The sequence below is a fragment of the Bactrocera neohumeralis genome, chromosome 5, assembly GCF_024586455.1.
Source record: "Bactrocera neohumeralis isolate Rockhampton chromosome 5, APGP_CSIRO_Bneo_wtdbg2-racon-allhic-juicebox.fasta_v2, whole genome shotgun sequence".
Taxonomy (NCBI): domain Eukaryota; kingdom Metazoa; phylum Arthropoda; class Insecta; order Diptera; family Tephritidae; genus Bactrocera; species Bactrocera neohumeralis.
Genome location: NC_065922.1, coordinates 17,665,353 through 17,688,375, shown reverse-complemented (window position 1 = coordinate 17,688,375; position 23,023 = coordinate 17,665,353). Strand labels below are relative to the sequence as shown.

Sequence of the window (23,023 nt, the reverse complement as noted above, 5' to 3'; positions counted from 1 at the left end):
TTTGTCCATACAAACCGAATCGTAATCAAGGGCTTGATGATCTGCATTTGACAAGATCTATTCACTAAATTTTGTACAGATTATTTTCTAAGGCAACAATGTAATCTCCGAAGAAATTGTTCAAATCAGTTGACTATAGCATATAACTGCCATACAAACCAAATGATCGTAATCAAGGGCTTGTATGGAAAACTTTTGCATTTGACAAGATATATTCACGAAATTTGGTATAGATTATTTTCTAAGGCAACAATGTAATCTCCGAAGAAATTGTTCAGATCGGTTGACTATAGCATATAGCTGCCATACAAACCGAACGATCGGAATCAAGGGCTTGTATGGAAAACTTTTGCATTTGACAAGATATATTCACGAAATTTGACATGAATTACTTTTTTAGAGAAATAATAGTATTCTCCAAGCAAAGGGTTCAGATCGGACCACTATAGCATATAGCTGCTATACACTCTTTTAAGCTGTACAAATGCACCTCTGAAGGGTATTACTCGTATAACCCCAGTGCAACCAGAGTCAACTTTTTTTATTTGTTCGTTTTTGTTTTGGCTGTAAACTCAGAATAAATCGTCATAATAACCGAACCATATCTCACCACTTCAAATATATTCCAATTAAGCATCGTCTCAATTTTTTAATTTTCCTTTCCAAACTCGAGTATTTCCATGCAACAGCTCTTAGTTAGCACTAATGCATATTTCTTTGCACAGTCCATTCGAGATGCTGCTCGTGCTTCTTGTGCTGCCGCCTGTTGACTTTTCAACCGAACTCACTCAACGTAATCAATTTGGCTGTTGTTGCCAGCGTTGCATTACAGCTACGATTGACAACTTGATTTTTTGCATTTTGCAGCAAATTTCTTGCACTTCAATTGATTTTCGTTGTTTGTCGAATGTTTCTGCAAGTTGCCAGCAAGCGGCATTACAAAAGGCGACGCACAACAATAGCAACAATAGTAAACTTGTTGCGCCACTTGAGAAATTGAATTTTCGCTTTTTATTTTGTTTTTTCGTTTTTCATTTTTTTATTTTTCGTTTTTAATTTTTTTTTGTTTGTTTTTTCTCGTTTTTGCTTTGGGCACTTCTTTCTACGCTGGTGATTTCGAATTCTGCTTCTACAGCTTTTTATTAAGCGAAAATCATTTCTTACACGCTTTTTCGGTGCTTTCTTTTCAATTTTGTTTGTTGTTTCGATGTTTTTTGTAATTATTGTTGGGTGCTAGCGGCCACAAGCCAAAAAAAATTCAACCCATCACCAACACATCACCAGCACCACCGCCGCCACCACTGCCACCAGCACACAATCAATAATCGAATTTGCTTTCTTCTTTCCTGCTGTTTTCTTGTTGTTGCTCCGCTATCGTATTGTGTTAGTTGCAACAATAACAATGAGCGCAATCAAGCGGCAATCGAATGAAAGAAAAACGCCATCACAGCCATCATCATCAAGCATTGAACCACTATTGCAATTAAATTTTAATTGTCTGCCATTTGAAGTTTTTACAATGGCAGCCACTCGAATTCTGTGGTTTGTTTGTTGCGATCAAACGCTTGCCACACGCCGCTCTCCGCATGCGCCTTCAGCGTTGTAAAGCTGCCTGCTGCCCTCTGGGTGCGGTTGGCTTAGAAAGTCAAGTGCCATTTGTGGTTTGTTCATCAAACGCTTCAAACTGTGGCATTTACACGCACACTCTCACACATACACACACACTCACATGTGTATATGTACAACAACACTATATATTTTATTTACACCTTTATGCCGCTTTCCCACAATTTTTGTTTTTGTTGTAATTCATTGGCTGTAATAAATTAACCGCAGCATTTAATTGATATGTGCTGGTATGTATTTATTTACGACCACTGTCTGTCTGTAATGGCATACAGCCGAATGGCCGCGTAATTCAATTTGTTAAAATTAATTGCTCCTGACATTTAATTGATACAACATAACACTAACACTAGAAATCGTTTTTGCTCCACAACAATGGTTAAATGGTTTTAGCGGTTAAAAAGTCTTTTTTTAGATATTATTTATTGTAATTTATTTTCGAAGTAATATGTGTGTCTAATTCGGTTAGAAAAAGTTTAAAATGTTTTCGGTTCACATACATATAATAAAACCGTGGCGGGATCCTGCTACGTACTCGTGTACTCATTATGGTGTGCATGGTATCAGCATCTAACGAATATAGTCCAGGGTCCGGCACTCGAGGTGTAACCAATTTAAAAAGCCATAAATTCGGTTTGGAAAATTATTTTTATTTATTTTAAAGAGCAAAATGTGTGAAAATAATCATAAATTCAGGCCCAATTCACTTTTGCTCGATATGACCACCTTTTGCCTTAACTATGGCCTTGAAACGGTCAAAAAAACGAATCGCAAGCTGCCCGAATGTGACTTGCCGGTATTTTGGCTCACTCACGGACAATGGCTTTCTTCAACATCTCGAGACTGGTGTATTTTTTACTTCGGGCCTTGCTCTCCAAAATGGCCCAGAGAGAATAATCCATTGGATTCGCATCTGGTGAGTTCGAGAGCCATTGTGTGGTCGTAATGAAGTTGGGAACGTTGTTTTTCAGCCATTCTTGGTTCACTCGCGCTTTGTGAGACTGTGCTTAGTCTTGTTGAAACGTCCATGGCTTGCGACCGAAATGTTTGTCTGCCCACGGCTTCAAAGCAGCCTCCAGAACACTTTCCCGATAATATGTCGCATTTTCTTTGACGCCAGGCTCGATGAAAACAATTGGAGAGCGCCCATCTGCGGTGATAGCGGCCCAAACCATTATTTGTGGCGAGTGCTGCCTCCTGGTGGCCAACCAATGACTTAGATTCTCGTATGAACGGTCGGTCAAGTAAACCCAATCGTTTTGAGAGTTTACGAATTGCTCAATCTGAAAATTTTTTTCATCAGTCTTACTTGTTGCTGATTCGGTGTGAGATCGTGGGCCTTTTGGAACTTGTAAGGCTTGACCTTGAGCTCATTTTTCAATATGCGTCGGATGCTGCGGATACTTCGAACTGTCATTCAGCAAATTTATAAACAGCTGATTCCAGTGCGACAGCTGCGGGAACGGTCTGAAGTTGGTTACACTTCGAGTGTCGGACCCTGTAGGGCAACTCGAAGTGGCAATGTCTAACCTAGATTGCCTCTTATTTTTACGGTTTAGAGAACAAAAACAAATAGTAATCACCGACAATCACTTTGATGTTTTTCAAAATATTCTTCATTGAGATCTATACACTTTTGCAAGCGTTGGAACCAATTCTCGAAGCACTTTTGCCACTCTGATTGAAGGATCTCCAAAACATGCGTTCTGAATGCATCAACCGCCTCTACAGGTGTTGGAAAAACGTTGAGCACTTAGTTTATTTTTTCGTACGGAAATAAAACGAAGTCATTCGGAGCCAAGTCAGGATTATACGGTAGATGACTCATCAAATCGATGCTTTGAGTGCTGAAAAATGCAGTTGTTTCAGTCGTTGTGTGAGAGCTCGCATTATGGTGGTGATTTCCTGATTTCTTGAAAGACAATTGGCAAACAAATGGTTGTACTTGTATACCACTCAGTATTTACTGTTCTGCGTTGTTCCATTGGTATGGTTGGAACATGCCCAGTTTTTCCAAAAGAAAACAGGCAGTGCGAACAACTTTTGTTGGATTCGGCTCATCTTGAAACACCCAAACAGTCGACTGCTGTTTACTTTCGGGCTCATACGCGTATATTTATATACGATTGAATAGACGTGTTTCGAAGCACCGCTATCGTATTTATTTAACACTTCTCTCGACCAATAGACACGAGCTATTTTGAGCGATCGACAAACTGTGTGGAATCCAACGTGAAACAAGTTTTTTTGCAATCATATTTTCATGCAATATTGAAAGTAGGCTGGTCCCACTAATGCCTATAGTTGTTTGAATAGCCCAATAGGTCACATGACTATCTTGCAACATCAGTTTGCGCGAAGCATCAATAGTTATCTGAAAAAGAACTGATTTTGGATGACCTTCATGTAATTCGTCTTGGAGTGATCTTCGACCTTTATAGTGAAATAAGTTCATCGATGTACTGTTGCTGAGTTAATCCACGTCGAAAGTTATGAAAAATAAACACGATTTTTCGATATGATGAGTGATCAGAGTCGGTGGGAAAAACTTCTCCGAAAAGAGTGGATCAATCGATTTGACGTTTTCACACAACCTTCTTAGATATATTTTTCAATAAATAATCAGAGAAATATTATTTTTGATAACAATTAACATTTTTAAGCCATTCTGAATATAGCCGGGTTTCGGTGGAGTTAATCCCTGACATACTCTACAAGCAGACAAACGTTGCATGAATGGAATATGGACCGAACATGCCCAATATTCAAATTCAAAACAAATGACATAATAACTCCCTCTCTCTCTCTGTAAACAGCTCTCTTTCTAAGTGGCAGATATTTCAGCAGACTAGAAACAAGATATAATGACTATTATAGAAGCTGTCAGTATTTTGAAAAAGCCACTCTCTTTACCTACCTACCTAAGCCCTGAGCTCTGAGGTGTACATTTTGTCACAAAAAATTAAATTTTTTGGGCCATTATGTCAAAATTCTAAATTTCCTCGTTCATTACCTGTATTGATAGTAATTTTTTGGTTTTCGGATTTGAGACAATTTTAAGCAGAAAAATCTTCCTCACCGCCAGACACCTTTTTTCGGAGATCCTCCTGGAGATTAGCTGCAATATCAAGGAAATCTCCAGGAGCTTGATTTTGGATCAATCAGGGCGGGTCCACAATTTGGAACCATTCGGTACTAACTTGCAAATTTAATACTCTTTATTGTTAAACGTATTAAATGCATTGACTTGGCTTATGTCTCCATTTTGCACTTAACCAAATGGTTCATATGGGACAGATCAAGAGTCACTAAACAGTTTTTAAAATCATATTGAGACAAAAATATCAGTATTACTTAGCCACAAATTTCAGATCCACATCTACTAACTCCTATATTTCATCATTAGCCGTTTGGAACTTCTAAAAGTCAAATCCGCAGAAACGACGGCTTCCAAATGCTGTCAAAACCAAACTACGAGCTAAGTTCGACTTATGTTTTATCATTTTAATTTTATGTATACAGGCTGTGTTCAACTTTCAAAAATCTGAGGAATTCACATGCAGAAGTCAGAAAAGGCCAAAATCTGGAGATCTGCCTGGCCTGTCCGTGTCTCCCCTTTTTGACAACAGACGTACGTGGAAACGTCATGTTGGATCCAGTAGCCATTAAGGCCACTTTTAATTTTTGAGTGAGCCATTTTTCCTTTCTTAAGACACTTGCGCAACGTTGGGGCAAATAAACACCCTTTAGTGAATTTTCAATGAATTTTTTTGCCAATTATTGGTAATTTTCTTATTAATTTTCTTCAACAACTATATATGTATGCAACATAATGTGCCAATTATATCTATACGCAGGGATTCATGGTTAAAAGTCAAATGTTATAAGCCAACCAAGGGACAACACACCCTGTATATATTTTCTAACATCTAAAACTCATACAATACTAACACAAACCTATACGAAACCGCTTTCTGACTAGTTTAAAACTACTTCGGAACTAGTTTATTAATGTTGTGCCACTTCAAAACACTCGGAAAAGATTATATGAACTGGAAAATATATTTACTTAACCACATACAAACATATTGCAGCCACTCAAATAACTAATAATACATGCGATATGAACGCACTCAAACTAAATGAAAATATTAACTAATTTTAAATGAAATTTTGTAATTTCCAAACCGCATTCGCCGAAGCCATAACTACTTATTACAACTGCGAATGCAAGTGGAGAGGAAGAGAGCAGATAAGCGAGAAAAAAACGCGCAAAAATGTGCAAATGTGCAACTAACTAACTCTGCATGAGTTCAAGTGTATGAAAATACGCACACAAGCACACGCAAGTAGATATATGCATAAGCACATGCATGTATAGATACACATACACATGTATAATATAATACAGCATGTTGGTTGTGACCAAAAAGGAAGACGGAAGCTGTTACGTGCAACAAAATGTTGCTGCTGCGGTTTGTGCCACACAAAGTGGACACACGCGAAAAAAATGGCGCACTTGGTTGAATAGTTATTCGGTGGCCTGCTGCACAGACACACAACTGCTGGATGCAGGAGTACAGCAAAAAGCGCCAACAAACACACACTCACACACACACACGCATACAGTGGCAAGCAGAAAACAAGTGCGGCATGTAATGCGATTTTTTACTTTGCGCACCAGTTGGTCGCCGGCACATGCCTGAGACCATTTTTTCCGACCATTTTTTTCACCTAGACTCTCGGCGCTTTTCTGTAAATTTTCGCTTGCCGCTTTTAGCAAATTCGTAGCGCACTAAATTTTCCACCATATTTTCAGTTTTCCCCATTTTTTTACATTTTTTTGGTGTACAGTGCTTTTGCGGTTTTCATTTAAACTTTTGCCGCGCATTTGTAATGCTGCGCTGACCAGCGCCAACAACCACAGCCATTACCATAAGCGCAGTTATCTCTCTATTGACGCCTGCCACCTCAATGCTCGGCGCTCCAGCATGCCATAGTGTTGCACGTGTACATGTAAGTGTGTATGTGTGTGTGTGTTTTGCAAATTAGTGTAATATCAAAATAGGTTTACCACTTCCTCGCGCACTAAACTCAGCTGAACTGTGTCGAACTGTGATGCGGTGAATTCGCTCACTCGATTGGACTACACACACTGCACTGCCGTTGTCCTGGACACACACAAAACAAGCACACACATACATGCACAGGAATTTCACGCGTCCAACGTTGGCGAAGGGCACAAGCAAATAGTACACACTTGAAAAGCTCTTTAACTACTAAGCCGCTGCCACGCCAGCTTCTGCCACATATGCAGCGATATCTGTTTGTATGTGTGTGTGTGTGTGTGTGTGTGTGTGTGTGCTTAGTCAGCTGTTGTAATGCCAGCGACTACTTCATTCTCATATTTAGCGTGTAAAGTCGAGGATGAGCTCATGTAGCCAGCGTCAGCCTCTGACCCCCTCTCGACTTATGCTATGCGGCCCGTTGCTGTTGCTATCGTCTGCTACTACTTTTGGTGGTTAACTTTCTCATTTTATTGATGTTGCAAGTAACATGCGGTGCAACAGCAGCAGCAGCACCGGCACCAGATCTCTACAGTGGCAGCACCAGCAGCTGGAGCGTGCATGACCGCAGCAAAGTTGGAAATGAACTGGTCGACAGTCGGGATCAGCGGCAATGGCAATAGTTGTTGTTGTTGCATTGTTGTTAAATAGAGTATGTGAAAATACATGAAAAAATGCATACATATGTACATATATACAAATTTTTAAATGTCTTTATATGTGTTTATTTATAAACGAGTATGTTATAATTTTACATTCCGGTTTTTCCTTTCTGTGTTTTCGTTCATTTAAAGTGTGCAATTTCAGAGCAAATGTCTAACATGATTATCATAATTACGACATTTGTATTTTTCGCAAAATTCTAATCTTTGCCAATATGTAAAATAAGGTTCTGAATTCATATGAAACAAGAAAAACCGTTAACTTCCGCTGCACCGAAGCTAATATACCAGATGCATTTCTTTTAGTAACTAAGTGTTCAGTTTGTATGGAAGCTATATGCTATAATAATCCGATCTGAAAAATTTTTTCGGAGATTACATTGTTGCCTTAGAAAATAATCTTTACCAAATTTGGTGAAATATATTGTCAAATGTGAAAGTTTTCCATACAAGAACTTGATTCCGATCGTTCAATTTGTGTGACAACTATATGTTCTGACCAATTTCTTCGGAGATTACATTGTTGCCTTAGAGAATAATCTATACCAAATTTGATGAAGATACATTGTCAAATGTGAAAGTTTTCCATACAAGAGCTTGATTCCGATCGTTTAGTTTGTATGGAAGCTATATGCTATAGTTAACCGATCTGAACAATTTCTTCGGAGATTACATTGTTGCTTTAGAAAATAATCTATACCAAATTTCGTGAAGATATATTGTCAAATGTGAAAGTTTTCCATACAAGAACTTGATTCCGATCGTTCAGTTTATATGACAGCTATATGTTATAGTGGTCCGATATCGGCCGTTCCGACAAATGAGCAGCTTCTTGAACAGAAAATGACGTTTGCAAAATTTCAAAAGGATATCTTAAAAACTGAGGGACTAGTTTGTATATATACAGACGGACGGACATGGCTAAATCGACTCAGCTCGACATACTGATCATTTATATATATACTTTATAGGGTCTCCGACGCTTCTTTCTGGGTGTTACAAACATCGTGACAAACTTAATATACCCTGTTCAGGGTATATATATATAAGAAATCTGCTGAACTAAGATCTTCATTTATCATTAAATATATCACAAAATATCTAAAAAAATATATATTCTCTCATATTCTTTATTTAATTTTTGAACTTGGAAGCGCTAGCCAGAAAAACGGAAGTAAAGAAATTTGTAGTTGAATCGATGAGCTTTAACTTCTCTGTCGAAAAATACTAGGTGTATTATCTGATCAAATTTAATCTGGACTGCAATCGATCGGTCGTTATAATCGATCACAACACGTGCGGAATAGAATAGATACCGAGAGTTGAAAAGGAAAGCATTTGAAGACAAAAAAAGAGAGGAGCCGAAATGCGTGAGTACGTAGGGATTGACAAGCTGGCCGACAGGACTAATCCTCGAAAATTCTACGAAAAGATGCGGCGACTTACAGAAGATTTCAAAATCAGAGCATACTCTTGTAAAACCCCCAGAGGTGATATAATGACTGATGCCCAGAGCATATTGAAATTATGGAGGGAACCGGCTGAATAGCAGTTAAAGCAGAACACCAGGAGATGGTGAACCCGATTCCCCCAATCGATGATGATGGAGCGGACTTTCCATTGCCCGACCATGAAGAATTTCGAATAGCATTTACCCGTCTAAAGAACGACAAAACAGCGGGGGCCGATGAACTCCCGGCCGAGCTATTCAAATGCGGTGGCGAAGAACTGATGAGGAGCATGCATCAGCTTCTTTGCAGAATATGTTCAGACGAAAGCATGTCCGACGATTGGAATTTAAATGTGCTCTGTTCAATCCACAAAAAGGGATATCCCACAATCTGCGCCAATTATCGTGGCATAAGCCTCCTCAACATCGCATATAAGGTTCTATCGAGCGTATTGTGTGAAAGACTAAAGCCCAACAAACTGAGTGGACCTTATCAGTATGACTTCAATCCTGGAAAATCAATAACTGACCAGAACAGTACCAATTGCTCCTTTAGGATCGGAAAGGATCTCTCCGACCCGTTCGATACCAAATAAGTTTTCCGACAAGGCGACTCTCTATCGTACGACTTCTTCAAACTACTCCTAGAGAAAATAGTTCGAGCTGCAGATCTGAATACAGAAGGTACAATCAGTACAATTGCTGACGTACGCCGATGGCATCGAAATTCAACGCAGAATAACTCTTACCAACAAGTGCTACTTCGGACTAAGTAGGCGCTTGAGAAGTAAAGTCCTCTCTCGACGAACAAAGACCAAATTCTATAAGTCACTCATCATACCCGTCCTGCTATATGGTGCAGAGGCATGGACGATGTCAACATCTGATGAGTCAGCGTTACGAGTTTTCGAGAGAAAGAAAGGCGAATACCGCAGTCGTTGGAACCATGGGCTGTACGAGATATACAAGTACGACGACGTTGACGTAGAACTAACTACGCTGGCTAGGTCATATCGATTTAAAAACTACATTTTCACTTATATTAGGAAATATCTATTATTGTCTTCAAAACAGGTTAGGTTAAATACAAGCATGCCAACTTTCCATGTTTGGGGAATCGGATTTTTCAGTTCGAAAAACAGGTGGCTGCCGTATACGGTGGCTGAGCGATGGCTCTCGTTTCATATTTGGTCAAAATGTCAGTCCCAAAACTTGATAGAATGTGACCGCGCATTATAAGAAAAATTCATGAATTTTCTACCCACAAATTCGGTCATTTAAGACGAATTGTTTCACATAGACACCTCAAAGAGATCAGGTTATGTTCCTTAATAACTGCTAGACCATGTGGAACTACTAATTTTGGAACGAATTTACCATGGTTTTCTCAGTTTCGCTAGATTTTTGGACAGTTTCGACATCATATTTATAAACACACACGTTTGATGAATGTAGGGTCCTAACTTGGTTGTCAAGCATATCTTTTGAGACCACTACTCGATGTTGTTTTTGCGAAAGATTCAGGTCTTTTGAAACAAGTCTGATATTGAAACATTTCATACCTGAAACATTAGCCAAAAGGTGTTCATTCTCCTTCGCCGATTTTCTTTAACCTTTAATGAGGATGTCGTCGTCATTAACAGAGGTGGATGGGTGACTCGTAAAAAGCAAAAATCCGTTGACTTCACGCCCTTCACTGAATGTTTTGTGCTACTCAAATGCATGTGTTCGTGATAAAATGGACTCTCCAAAACATTTCTACAACATTTTCAATGATTCCGAAGCCGTGATTCCTTTGAAAACACAACATTTCAAGCAAACTCTTTGTTCAATTTTGTTCCTTGCTGAAACTTGGCAGACAAACCTTAAGAAAAAATATTTTTGTCGATTCTATTTGAGCGAGCATTTTAAATGGACCAAGCCGGGTCAAATTTTACAATATACATAGCCCCGACTTCAGCCTTGTTTCAAGATTGGTCGGTGGTCGGTAGCTTATGCAAAATTTTGGTTTGGTTTGGTTTGGTACCAATTACATTGAAAAGTCAAAGTTATCTCTTCCACTTTCCAGGTTAGTCTACGGAATCGAAATATAGGCTTTTGAAGTTCGAATAGTTAACAAATAATTTTTAACTAGTATTAAATAAAATTATTGACGGATACTGAAAAACATGGGAATTTTCATAATCAACGATCGATACTCTTCGCCCAGCACTGGTTCTTCTTAACACATCATTTATTATGTGTCAACCAATGATATCAGTCTGAAAAATTATTATTCGTTCGTTGAGGATACTGAAAAATTGTTAGGCTTTAAAGAAGAACCGATGACTTTTTAACACTATTTAACTTATTTATGTTAGTTACTCTCCCCATCAACATCTTAATGATGAATGATGAAGGTAACTTGTTGGTTTATTGCAAAGTAAATTTGGTTAATTCATTGAAGTCTCACTGTCACTATTTCCATAATACCAAAGCAAGATCATTGAAACTTTCGCCACTCTTAAAACACTATCTAATAACTTCATAGATAGTTGTGGACATTATTATACATATCTCAGCGGATAAATACAAGGTGTGTTCCAAAGTAAACAGGACTTTTAGAATCTAGCGCCCCTGGTGGCGCCATCTAAAGGTCGACTGGTACGTTAGAATATGCTATCTTTATTGATTGTCCAGTGAGAATGAGAATTTCATGACATTTCATTGAAATTCCATCGAAACTGTGTGTGAATTCATCAAAAATCAGCCGAAATCATCATTGAAATTCATGGAAATAGAATTGAACATCTCCAAAACATCGATTTATCGCATTTTGATCGAACATTTGGGCTTACGAATGGTGTGTGTCCGGTTTGTTCCGCACAAATTGACTGACAACCAAAAATTGCTCAGAATCCAACATTCGATCGACTTGATTTTTCGATCGATTATTTGACCAAAAATCACATTTTAACCATTAACCACTCACCGTATTCACCTGATATGGCGCCGTGCGACTTCTTCCTTTTCGGAAAAATGCGTTTGTCCATGAAAGGAAAGCGTTTTGCAGACGTAGAGGCCATTCAAAAGTCTTGCACCGGCATACTGGCGGCCACACCGGCCGACGAGCTAAAACACTCGTTCGACATGCTTTTGGACCGTGCAAAAAGCTGTATTGAAGCAAAAGGAGGCTATTTTGAATAAAGCAAATTGATTTTGCAGAGTAAACCATTTGATCTGTTTTTTTTTTAAGTCCTGTTTACTTTGGAACGCACCTTGTACATACTAGGCTCTAGCAGAGGCATTACATTCTTTACTTCGTCTCTATTTCCGATGATACTTTACATATATATATTTATACATATGTATAAATTATCAAGCATTAAATTTGTAGGCTATTTTCAAACTTAATAAGGTTATGTTCACACCCACCGCACTCCTCATGTATTTCTACTCATATCAAATGCACATTACCGACCGCATCGTGTTGCAACAAGAATAAAAGCATTTCATGTAATTGAAACCGCAAACTGACATCTGAGTGAAATGTACGAGGCGGCGGTTTGCTGTTCAACGTGAAAAAATATGGCAACGCCACAACACGTCGCATTTTATTGCCAAAGTTCGGCGCAGTTCATTGTGCTCAAGTAAGCGCTGCGACTGCTCTGCTTTGCGGCACAAACACATATTTTGGCTGCACTTTGTAAAAAATTTTGTTATTGTTGTTGCAAAACAAACAAATAAACATTTCAAAATTGGCTTAGTGAGTATGCGCTCGTATCTAGCCACGTATATGCTTAACATAACATAATATGTTTAACATAAATACATAAGGTTGTTGGTCAGCAAAAGCCAGGGCTTTCAACTCGCGGCTTTAAAATTTTAAGTTTCCACATTTATTTGAAGAAGAAAATTTCAAGAAATTAATGTTTCACTTTTATAAACTTTCACTCTACCATTAACTGCTAATGACTTAAATATTTGTCACAAAAATTCCCGGAGGTCAGCCATGCGCACCGCTAAATTTCTATAAAGAAAGCCGATAACATCTCAAATGTCTTAAAGATAACAATTATTTTCTCGAAGAATTCAATTACAAAGATGATTGCAAGAATAGGCAACAAAAACAATAAAGGGAAAATTTCCAACCCGCAAAAGGGTCAAAGGTGACATCTGTAAGTGGCTATGGGGACATTTAATGGGGTAAACCTATAAATCGTCAAACAGTTTAATCGCCTCAGCAATCAAAGCACATCTACCTTAACAAAAAAATAACTACCAAGCGATTAATGTTGCGCACAAGGGTATTGTACAACAACAAATTGGAAATAGAAATACTTTATGTAGAAATATTTTTATTTCCCACCGCGCGCCGTTTTGATGACTCTTTCCCAGTTTGTGACGATGGGTGGCTGGAGTTCATTCGGCGTATGGAGTTGGCGAACGGAAATGAAATCTATTAAACAACAAGCGAAATGCCAGCGAATAGGCAGACTATCGCTACAGTCGCGCAATTTATCTACATAATGCCAAATGAGAGCGATTTAAAAATACTTGAAGGTAGTAAATAGGCACACTGGCATAGTAGAGCTGGAATATACCCACCAGAAAAGAGGGTGTGGTGTGTGATTTGAAGTAATTTCATCGACTTTTTAAATAAGATTTTTCTGATCTGAAGTACCCATAGGTAGAGATCCAAATCTTAGGAAATGTTCAAGTCTTCAAGGACAAGGACCTAATAGCAAAAATCGTGGATGAAGCCAGTACCTATGGGAAGTCACTGTTAAAATCAGTCGAAACTTAAACCGAAACCACAAATGATAATCGCGTAATGACAGACTGCCAATTGAAAATGTACGAGATATCCGAGACAGTTGTCGGAGCTATACGTGCCGAATTTGCTCATTTCAGAAACGAACGAACTCAACCGTAAGCCACATACAACAGGTTTGGATGCTGTTTAAGCATAAACCGAAGGAGTATCTGTGCCGTTTTGTGACCGTCTACGAAACATCAATCCACTGGTATGCATCAGAGGCCAAGAAACAATGGAAACAGTTAACTTCAACCGATGAAGTGGATGTCTATCATGAAGACTACGAGAAGGGCTCACATATCCCTAGTCGCCAAGGCTAATTTAATCAATTTAGTTTAGTAAAGTGCTACTCCTCGTACTCTAAAACTTGACGCCTTGAGACCTCTTTTTATTCCTAAACTTGAAATTTACGAGGAGAGAAATTTTGGGCTAAATTAATTATAGGCACATCCGGAACACTTTCCCTCGAAAGATGCACATAATATTAATCATGTTGCTGGCTTTGTTGTTAAAAGTCTTAAAAAGAACTTTTATCACTATAACTCTTGTCAACGGGTGCTACTTCGGATCGGTAAGCAATTGAGAAGCAAATTCCTCTCTCAACGTACAAAAATTACGCTCTATAAGATTCTTATCATTCTCGTACTCTTATACGTCGCAGAAACATAGATGACGAACCGAGAAGAGCAATCACAGGCTTCGAGAAAGTTATTCTCCGTAAGCTCTTCGGAGATCGTGAACAATGAGTACCGAAGAAGATGGAACCACGAACTGTATGTGCTCTACGGCGACTTTAGGTATAGTTAGGCGTATAAAAATCCAAAGAATGACGTGTCGCATGGAAGGAAAGGGATGCTCCAGCGAAAAGCTTCTTCGATGCGAGACCCATGGGTGGACTACAGAAGCAAGGACGCCCACGCACCCAAGGAAAGGACCGAGTGCATAGAGACCTGCCTGCATTTAGGATGTACAACTCGCAAAGCATAGAGACAATTGGCAAAGTTCTGTGTTATCGGTCCAGACCGACCTACGGTTGTAGCGCCAAATAATAAGCAGAATACTTTTTCCCAAACTTGTGGTCTTGCAGCCTCAGCGACTCCCAAAAAGATAATATTACACTCAAAGGAAAAGGACTTCAAACTAGTCATGTGTTCACTTTAACCACTTCACCAACCAACAACTTCTCTCCCGGTATAAACGCAACAACGCAAGTAAATGAGTGAAAGCAAATTGAAATCGTAAGCGAGGAAAAAGTATAAAAAATATAATGTCACCAAAATCCATTAAAAAGGGATACGCCAGCAAATGCGCCAACAGAAGGCCAAACAGCGAGCCAGTCGCGCTGACCGACCGATGGATTGTCAGTGAGTTGTGTGCGTGGCTATGGGTCGATTGGTTTGCTGGTCACCGCTGCAGAAAAACGAAAGTAGAAAATTCAATAAAAATTCAGATAACTCAATGTGCGAAACACATCACCCGCCTGCACGGCGCTTAACCCCAAGCAGGGCACGAGAAAAAGCGTCGACGAGCAAAATTTTGCAATGAGAAAAAAATTAGTGAAAGATAAAGAAAAGTTTAAGTGAATTTCAATGTAATTTTTGTGTGGCAACTTTACTATGTAAGTATGTGTGTGAGAAACACATTATGGACAGTGCGAGCGCGAGTGGTAAGCCAAAGAAAACTAGAAGAAGGAGCAACAAAATGCTGCACTCAATTTGCGCTGGTATTTTACAACAGAGTAATACAAAGTCTTGAATGGAAGTCGCTTGTACTTCGCAGCGGTTCAAATACAAATAGTCGTAATAGATCAAAGTGTGACGGGACTGGAATGTATCAATTAGGATTTATTAAGCTGAAAAAGCATGGAATTCGCGCACAGATACTTTGTTGCGGCTGCCGCGTCCCCCCTCCGCCACTGACGAATTCATTCATCACGTCAGGCGTGTGGGCGCAATGCAAGAAGGCAAGCATTACGAACGTTGGAGGCGAAGTCTTTTTTATTGTAAGCCACAGCTCTCTGCGGTCAGCTGTCGCGGCATATTGCAGACAATTTGAAAATAATTGTTTTTGCGGTTTTGTGCAAATCGTTTTACACTCTAACGCCAACATTTGTCTTCCACTTACAACGCCCCAGCAGCCCCCCTCTAGCTCATTCGTACAAAGTGTTTCTGCCGTGGCGCCTTAGACGCCTTAGACGCCTTGATGCCTTCTCAAGTTGCGCGCTTAAAATATTTAACGCCTACGCACCCACACACACTCACTCAGCCATTGCATGTAGTGGCGCTTGTAAATAGAACTTTTTAATTCCTCTTCGGCATCCAACTTATTTGATTTCTTTTCTCTTTCGGTTTTTCGCTGATTAACTTTTTCCACTTAGCTGCTTTCGAAATTTTATTTTATATTCTTTGCGTTTTTTCCTAGCCACTTACACTGCCGCTTTACACCGGACATAGCTCCATATGCCTATTTCCGGCGCGATAAGCAGTTGGGTAGTATCTCGCACTAAATAAGTTAAAAATTTTGCATTTCCATGCGATAACTAAGAAAGCGGATTAACTTTCAATTACATTTTGCCACGTTCTCTGTGGAGAAAAAGCGTGGCTGTTTTGGAAAATAAAGTATTAAATTTTTTTTTGTTTTCGGAAGGAAATTATTTTCTGCGGCTTATTTCTGAAAACAAATCTCTTAAAATGGAAAAGATTCAGGAAAGTGATTTTATTGCTGGCTCGATAATCCCTTTTCATATTATTAAGAATTTTTTACCTCAAAGTAAGGTGGGCGTTAGATAATCCCACGCTAAGCTTCACGAAAACTATCTTCCATTAAATTTTAACAATTATATCGGCTTTATAAATATATATTGGTACAATATTTGCAAAATTCGAACTATTTCCAGAAATTAGTAGACGAACTGGTACTTAACTAGTTCCTAAATACTCCGACTTATAATATATGAGCAGCGTAATCAACAAGTATTTAGTAGGTGAACAACAGCCCACGCTTTAAATTCATTCTTTTATCTTTCTCTTTTCTCTTTTTCTCTCTATTTTTTTATCACTAAAATCCGTTTAACCCTTCAACAACACCACACGAATGCTTGAGTTGAAGTTTGTTTGCACCTTGCTTTGAAGCTCGAAAACACACACGCTGCCATAAAAAGAATAAACTTCTTCAACCCAACGATTAAGTCGTGGCTCACATTGAATATAAATAATTCTCAAACTTTTGAACTTGTGGAACACCAAACGCCAGCTATTTATCGGTTACTCTTTGTCGATTATATCCCGCATTAGCAATACTACGCTATAAACATATGGAGTCCCCACGGTATGATACACTGGTTGAGGTATCGATAGTGAGGCCACAGAGTCTTTTAAAATGCGCGTTAAGCGCAGGCATCTTAAAGGAAGATCAATTTTCATAGATCTAGTAACTGACCTCCATCTGGTATCGCAAAGGACCAAAACTAGACTAGACGTGGATCATTGACCTACCAGATTAACCTAACCTAACCTTTGTCGACTACAGTTAAGATATGCACTTGAAGACTTGTTTCTTGTATGTTTCCAATGGGATCGCGGCTACGAAGGCATTGAAAAAGTTGCCAAAATATTGTGGCGTGTCTACTTTGTCATGACCACATGTATTTGAGTGGCACAAAGCATTTAGTGGAGGTCGTGAAGTCATCGAAAATTTGCCTTTTGCGAGTCGTCTATCTCTGCTAATGACAATAATATAAAAAAGTCAATACATCATCATAACATTCACGAACATTTGGGTATGAGAAAGCTCTGTGCAAAGTGGTCCATCATTTCACTGCCAAGTCCAGTCGACAGCGATTCGAGTGAACTGCACCCATGGAACCCGCTCCAAATTGTGAAAAAATGCATCAGTCGGGCGGCAAAGCTATGGCGTCTGTATTTTGGAATGCGCATGGAGAAATTTTTATTGACTACCTTGAAAAGGGTATTACATAGCATTATTGGTCCATTTAAAGGACGAAATCGCGGAAAAACGTCCGCATTTGAAGAAAAAAAGTGTTGTTTCAACTACATTATCAACGTGGTACAAGTCAATGAAAACTATGGCAAAAATCCATGAATTGGGCTTCGAATTGCTTCGGCATCCACTGTATTCTTCAGATCTGGACCCGCAGCGACTACTTGCTGTCCTCAGAATTCATAAGAACGCTCGCTAGGAAGAAATTTTCGTCGAATGACTAGGTAATCGCCGAAACTGAGGCCTATTTTGAAGCAAATGACAAATCATACTACAAAAATGTTATCGAAAAGTAGGAGGGGCAACAGGAGCAGCTTCTTGGACAGAAAAGGACATACGCAATATTTCAGATCGATGTCGCAAAAACTGAGAGAGACTAGTTCGCATGTATACAGAAAGACATGGACTAAATTGACTCAACTCGCTTCTGGTCTTTATGGGTTAAAAGGAGAAATGAGCCCTATTTTGAAGCAAAGAAAAAAATCGTACTACAAAATTGGTATCGAAAACTTGGAGTGTCGCTATAACCAGTGCATAACCCTTGAAGGGAATTATTTTGAAAACAAAAAACAAATTTTGCCAAAAAAATGGATTTTACTGCCGATTACTTTAACCTGTTAAACTTCTCAAGTTTTAGCAAAAACGACGTCGAGTAAAGATCCCAAAATGAGCCTCAGTTTCGTTAAAACCCAAATTCGCTTAAGGTACTGACGACCGAGGCTTATAACAATTGAATGGAAAGTTTGATTAAGCGTTGCCATGATTTTAAATGCTCAGAAGCCTATTTTGCAAGCGACAATAATATTTGGTATTAAAATACGTAAAGATCTATTAAGTCCGGGTCAAATTTGATCAGATAGTTTTCAATGTTGCTTTATGAATAGATCTCATTACAAATCTATAAGTCCATGTTTTTGTGATTGAAATGTGTAAAATGATAAAAACTTAATAAACCATCAGAATGAATGCTAAAGGTCATTTTTTAGAAGAGATAAGGTATCTTAAGCGTGTACCTAGATTAATGTTGATGTTAAGCAAGTAGCAAAAGAATACCCTATAAAAAAAATCCTGAAGTTATCTAACAACCTCAAGATTATTTTTGATATTAGCGAAATTTAGAGACTTTTGAGTTAGTGTTTTGAAATGTTCGTTGATTTTTGATGTTGATCAGTTCTAACCCTCCACACAGAGCTTAAAAAGATGTCCGAGTCTGTGTTATTGCTTCACATGTACATTCTCAGCTAAACGAGTGGTTTTTGGTCGCTCACTTTTCATTATCTTTTAGTTAATGAATATTGTTGTATAACCGAATAAACGACTTTCCATTTCTATTTCCCATTTTCTAGAATAAGATCCACGGAATCATGCTTACTAAGCTTAGAAAATTGTAATCTTTAAAACTTTTACAACTTTTTGGTGGAAACAAAACGCAATACAAAACACTTTTAATTGATGAAAACATGTGATTTCCTTCAATTCACCCAAATGACCCACAAAAACCTTTTTCAACTCCTATGCGCTTCACATTAGTGCGAAAGTGCGGCAATACAAAAGACTTAAGTGACCCTTAAGCTAAGCAGCTTCGCACCCAACTTTATAAATAGTAGATGTAAGCAAGCAAAGACACTCATCACAGTTGAGTTGAGTTGAGTTGGAACCCAATTTCTGGTCAAAAACGCCGCCGGCCAATTACTATGCACAAAGCCGTTACATAAAACTCCATTAAGCGGCCAATTAACAATTCAATCACGTTCGTTTCATATAAAATTTCATTAATGTGGAATTCATGTTTATTTTGTGTATTTTAAGCGAAACAATGACAACAACAACAATGTAAAAGCAGTATTAGTGTCAGCGCTTGGATTTCAATTGCAATTCTCTACATACTTTTAGCGGTTTATTTATTTATTTTCTATTTCTCGTACGAAAAAAAGTTCGTTCACCTCGCGCGAGTCTTAAAGAAGTGGCCAAAAATGAAGATTGAAAATTAAAAGTCTGTAGCATTACTTACCCAGTACAAACAGCATGGCAATGGCCAGTGTTAACATCTGATGTTGCGGCAACATGTTGCTAGTGTTGGTTGCTAGTTGACTGCTGGTTGTGTTCGCTCTCTAAGCTGGAAACTCTCTTCGTATTTTGTAGCACTGCTTTTATTTTTTTTTATTTTTTGTTGTTTTTGTTTTTTATATTTATATCCTTGACTGCGTTGCTGTTGCGAATTGTGATTTGCGAATTTCTCAACACTTTTAGGAAAATTTGCGCGTGTTCCGGTTGCTAATATTTTATTGGTTTATTGTATTGCTTATTCAACAACAATTTTATTTTTGCCACTTATGTACTTATTTGTGTAACTTGTATGTGTATGATTTATATTTCCGCTCGTAATTTCAATGAACTTTCACAATTTCTTTTATTTTATGGTATCTTGCCAACTTTTCCTTAATGAGATTATTTATATATTTTTTTTAATTCCCCAAAGAAATGCTCGTATATAATTGCCTTAGCTTAAGTTTCTCTGTTCGCCAGTGACATTTTGTGCCAGTAAATGTGTGATTTGATGGCGCGCAGACGCAAAGAGAAAAATGGAGAAATTACGAAATAAGATAAAAAAATGGAAAAGTGTTAAATAATACCTCTATAAATAAGTAAATCATACTAAATGGTTTTATGCCAGCTTTTGAAAAAGATATACAGTCTTAAAAAGTGAAATTGGTCGCTTCGTTTCTATACCCTGAACAGGGTAATATAAATTAACAGTGTGACACGCTCAATCGATTTAAACATAACCGTCTTTTTGTCGAACAATATATATTCGAATGAATCCCTCAGTTTTTGGGATATCGATCGGAAATTTTGGCACGCCTTTTTCTCCCCAAGAAGTTGATCAATTTTCATAACCGCCAATATCGTACCACTATTGGATACAGCTGCCTTGAGAAGAAAAGATCAAGTTCTTTTATGGAAAAACTATTTTATTTAAAAAGATATATTCGTGAAATTTAGCATGGATTATTGTCCAAGTCAGGGCTGCAACGTTCAACGAAATTATGCAGATCGGACAACTATGGCATTTAGCTGTCATTCAAACTGATCGGTAAGAATCAAAATACAGATTTTCTTATAGTATACCCTTTTATGCAATAAGAAATGCACCTGTGGAAGGTATTATCGCTTCGGTGTAGATGAAATTAACGACTTTTCTTATCTTAAAGCAATTGGAACTTCTAAAAGATGTCATCACATCATAAACCGACCATTTCCAACCATTTTCTCACCGAAATAAAAAAGACACTTTCTTAATGCAGGATACGATACGAAACCAATATCTATACAAGGGAAAGAATAAATGAATCAGAGAGAAAAATGAACCTCTCAAAATAGGTTAGACTAGGGTTAGGTAAATATGCTGTTGTTCGTGAGTTCACGAGTATCTATATGCGAGAAGGGATAAATGAATCAGTGAGAAAAAATAATTTCTCACGATAGATTAGGTTCTTCCTTTATATATGTAAGTTAGGTTACAGTTAGGTAAATACGCTGATACTCGTGAGGTCACGAATCCCACTTGGACTGCTAGAGCCTCTTGTTCGTTATTATGCCCACAACTTCAAAGTTAAAATCAAGAAGACCGTCATATAAAAGCTAAAAAGCTTAAAGCCAGACACACATTTACTGAACTGACTAATAGCTACTTCAGGCAATTCGCCGAAATTCGTAGGAACTATGGCAACCAAGATTATACAACGATAGTCTGGCGAAGGCTGGCAGTTAAGGAGTAAGTGTGTAGATGTTTCCACCTCGACTTCCTCCCTGCAACTTTAACAGGTTGCCAAGTCTTTAGCATCACCGCGCGAGTGCCAATGGGACAGTATCCAGTTAGGACACATATCATTGCGGCCTTGTGAACCTTGCTAAGAGCTAGTAGTTCCATGAAGCTTTTACGATACGCTCTGGGTCTGAAGGCTTTCGCAACCCCACAAGTGCAACGTGTACTGAGCTCTCTCGAGGTCCATAGATCCAGCGTCCGAGCGTACGACGACAAAGAAACAGCTGCTCGTTCTCATTCTAATTGGATTTGAGTAATGATGAACTTTCTAGCGAACTCATCGGCTTTACAGTAATTGACAATTTGGATTAAGAAAACACTTCAGAGATAAAATTCGACTCGACGTACGATAATACGTATGACTACGTAAATTCCTTATATTAATTTATCAAAGGTTGATCTCTGAGAGCATCTGTCGGAAGGTATGAGAGTAATACAATCGCATAAAACGAGGTGGTTAAAACCATTCAATATGCTAAGATGACCGATATTGGCATTCGGACAATCAAGAAAGGAGTTGTAAAGACGGACCCTACTATTTATCTGGCATTAAATCGTCAACTCAACAGCATTCCTCAAAATTATTTTGGGAGTCAGTTTCTTCCGCTATTTCTGATTTTGAATTGCACATTAATCAATATTGTTTTTATTGTATCTAAAACTATAGAATATCCCTTCTACGAAGGTTTTTTTGACGACAGCGGCTGCACTGGCTAGGTCATGTCGTCTGAATGGATGAAAACACTCCAGCTCTGAGAATATTCCACACAGTATTCGGGAGAAGCAGACAAAGAAACCTTCACTACGTTGGAAAGACCAGGTGGAGTAGGACCTGGCTTCGCTTGGAAACTCCAATTGGCGCCACATTGCGAAAAGAAGAAACAACTGGCGCGCTGTTGTAAACTCTGCTGTAATCGCGTAAGGGGTGCCTATAAAGAAAAAGAAATGTTCTCCTTTGCTCAAACTCCTACAAGGACTGAGGTAGACGCCATTGATGGTCCAATAATGTGATAGACAAATATTTTTATATGTATTCGACAAAATTAAGGATTCAAGAGGAAATCGCGTCCTTCGGTCTAAAGAAGAAACGCGAATCTTGCAGAAAACAAGATGAACCATAATAATTATGAAAATGCAAATCCAAGGAAACCAGAAAGCACTACTTCTGATAACAAACACAAAAATAGGAGAGGCTAAGGAAAAATGTAGACAACAATGGGTCCTTCATAATTCTCCACCACTACATTAAAAAAACGAATAAAACAATAAATGACACAAAGCATTGGCAAGCTTCAATGCACTCCGAATAACTAAATATATATATTATTTATGTATGGCTAGAAATACACTTAAAATGGGTGTGTAAACGGCACGTCTGCGCACTTTGGCAGCAAACTATTTTTGGCACTTGTTCACCCAAACGAAATGAATAATTTTTTTAGCATTATTACAGTTAGCAAGTGGCGCTTAAAGGCACAAACGCGTCGCAGAACCAAGCCTTTAAAATGTATCTCTAAAACACGTTTATATATTTACTGTTATTATATATAGTATATTTATTTAAGTCTCTTTGACGCACTGCACTTAATTCTGTGA

The 23,023-nt window shown here is 38.3% G+C and overlaps 1 protein-coding gene across 3 annotated transcripts in view; it reads right to left on the bottom strand.

The window, feature by feature from the left end:
* The window catches only part of LOC126760409 (protein obstructor-E-like), a 241,426-nt gene that overhangs the window by 204,178 nt on the left and 14,225 nt on the right, over nucleotides 1-23,023 (bottom strand). For 2 of the 3 annotated variants that reach the window (XM_050476012.1, XM_050476013.1), the window contains one exon: nucleotides 19,613-20,116. In XM_050476012.1, the coding sequence (XP_050331969.1) occupies nucleotides 19,613-19,667 (55 nt within the window). In that variant the 5' untranslated portion in view covers nucleotides 19,668-20,116. The remainder of the gene's footprint in view (nucleotides 1-19,612; nucleotides 20,117-23,023) is intronic. The other variant, XM_050476014.1, reaches the window with a different exon arrangement.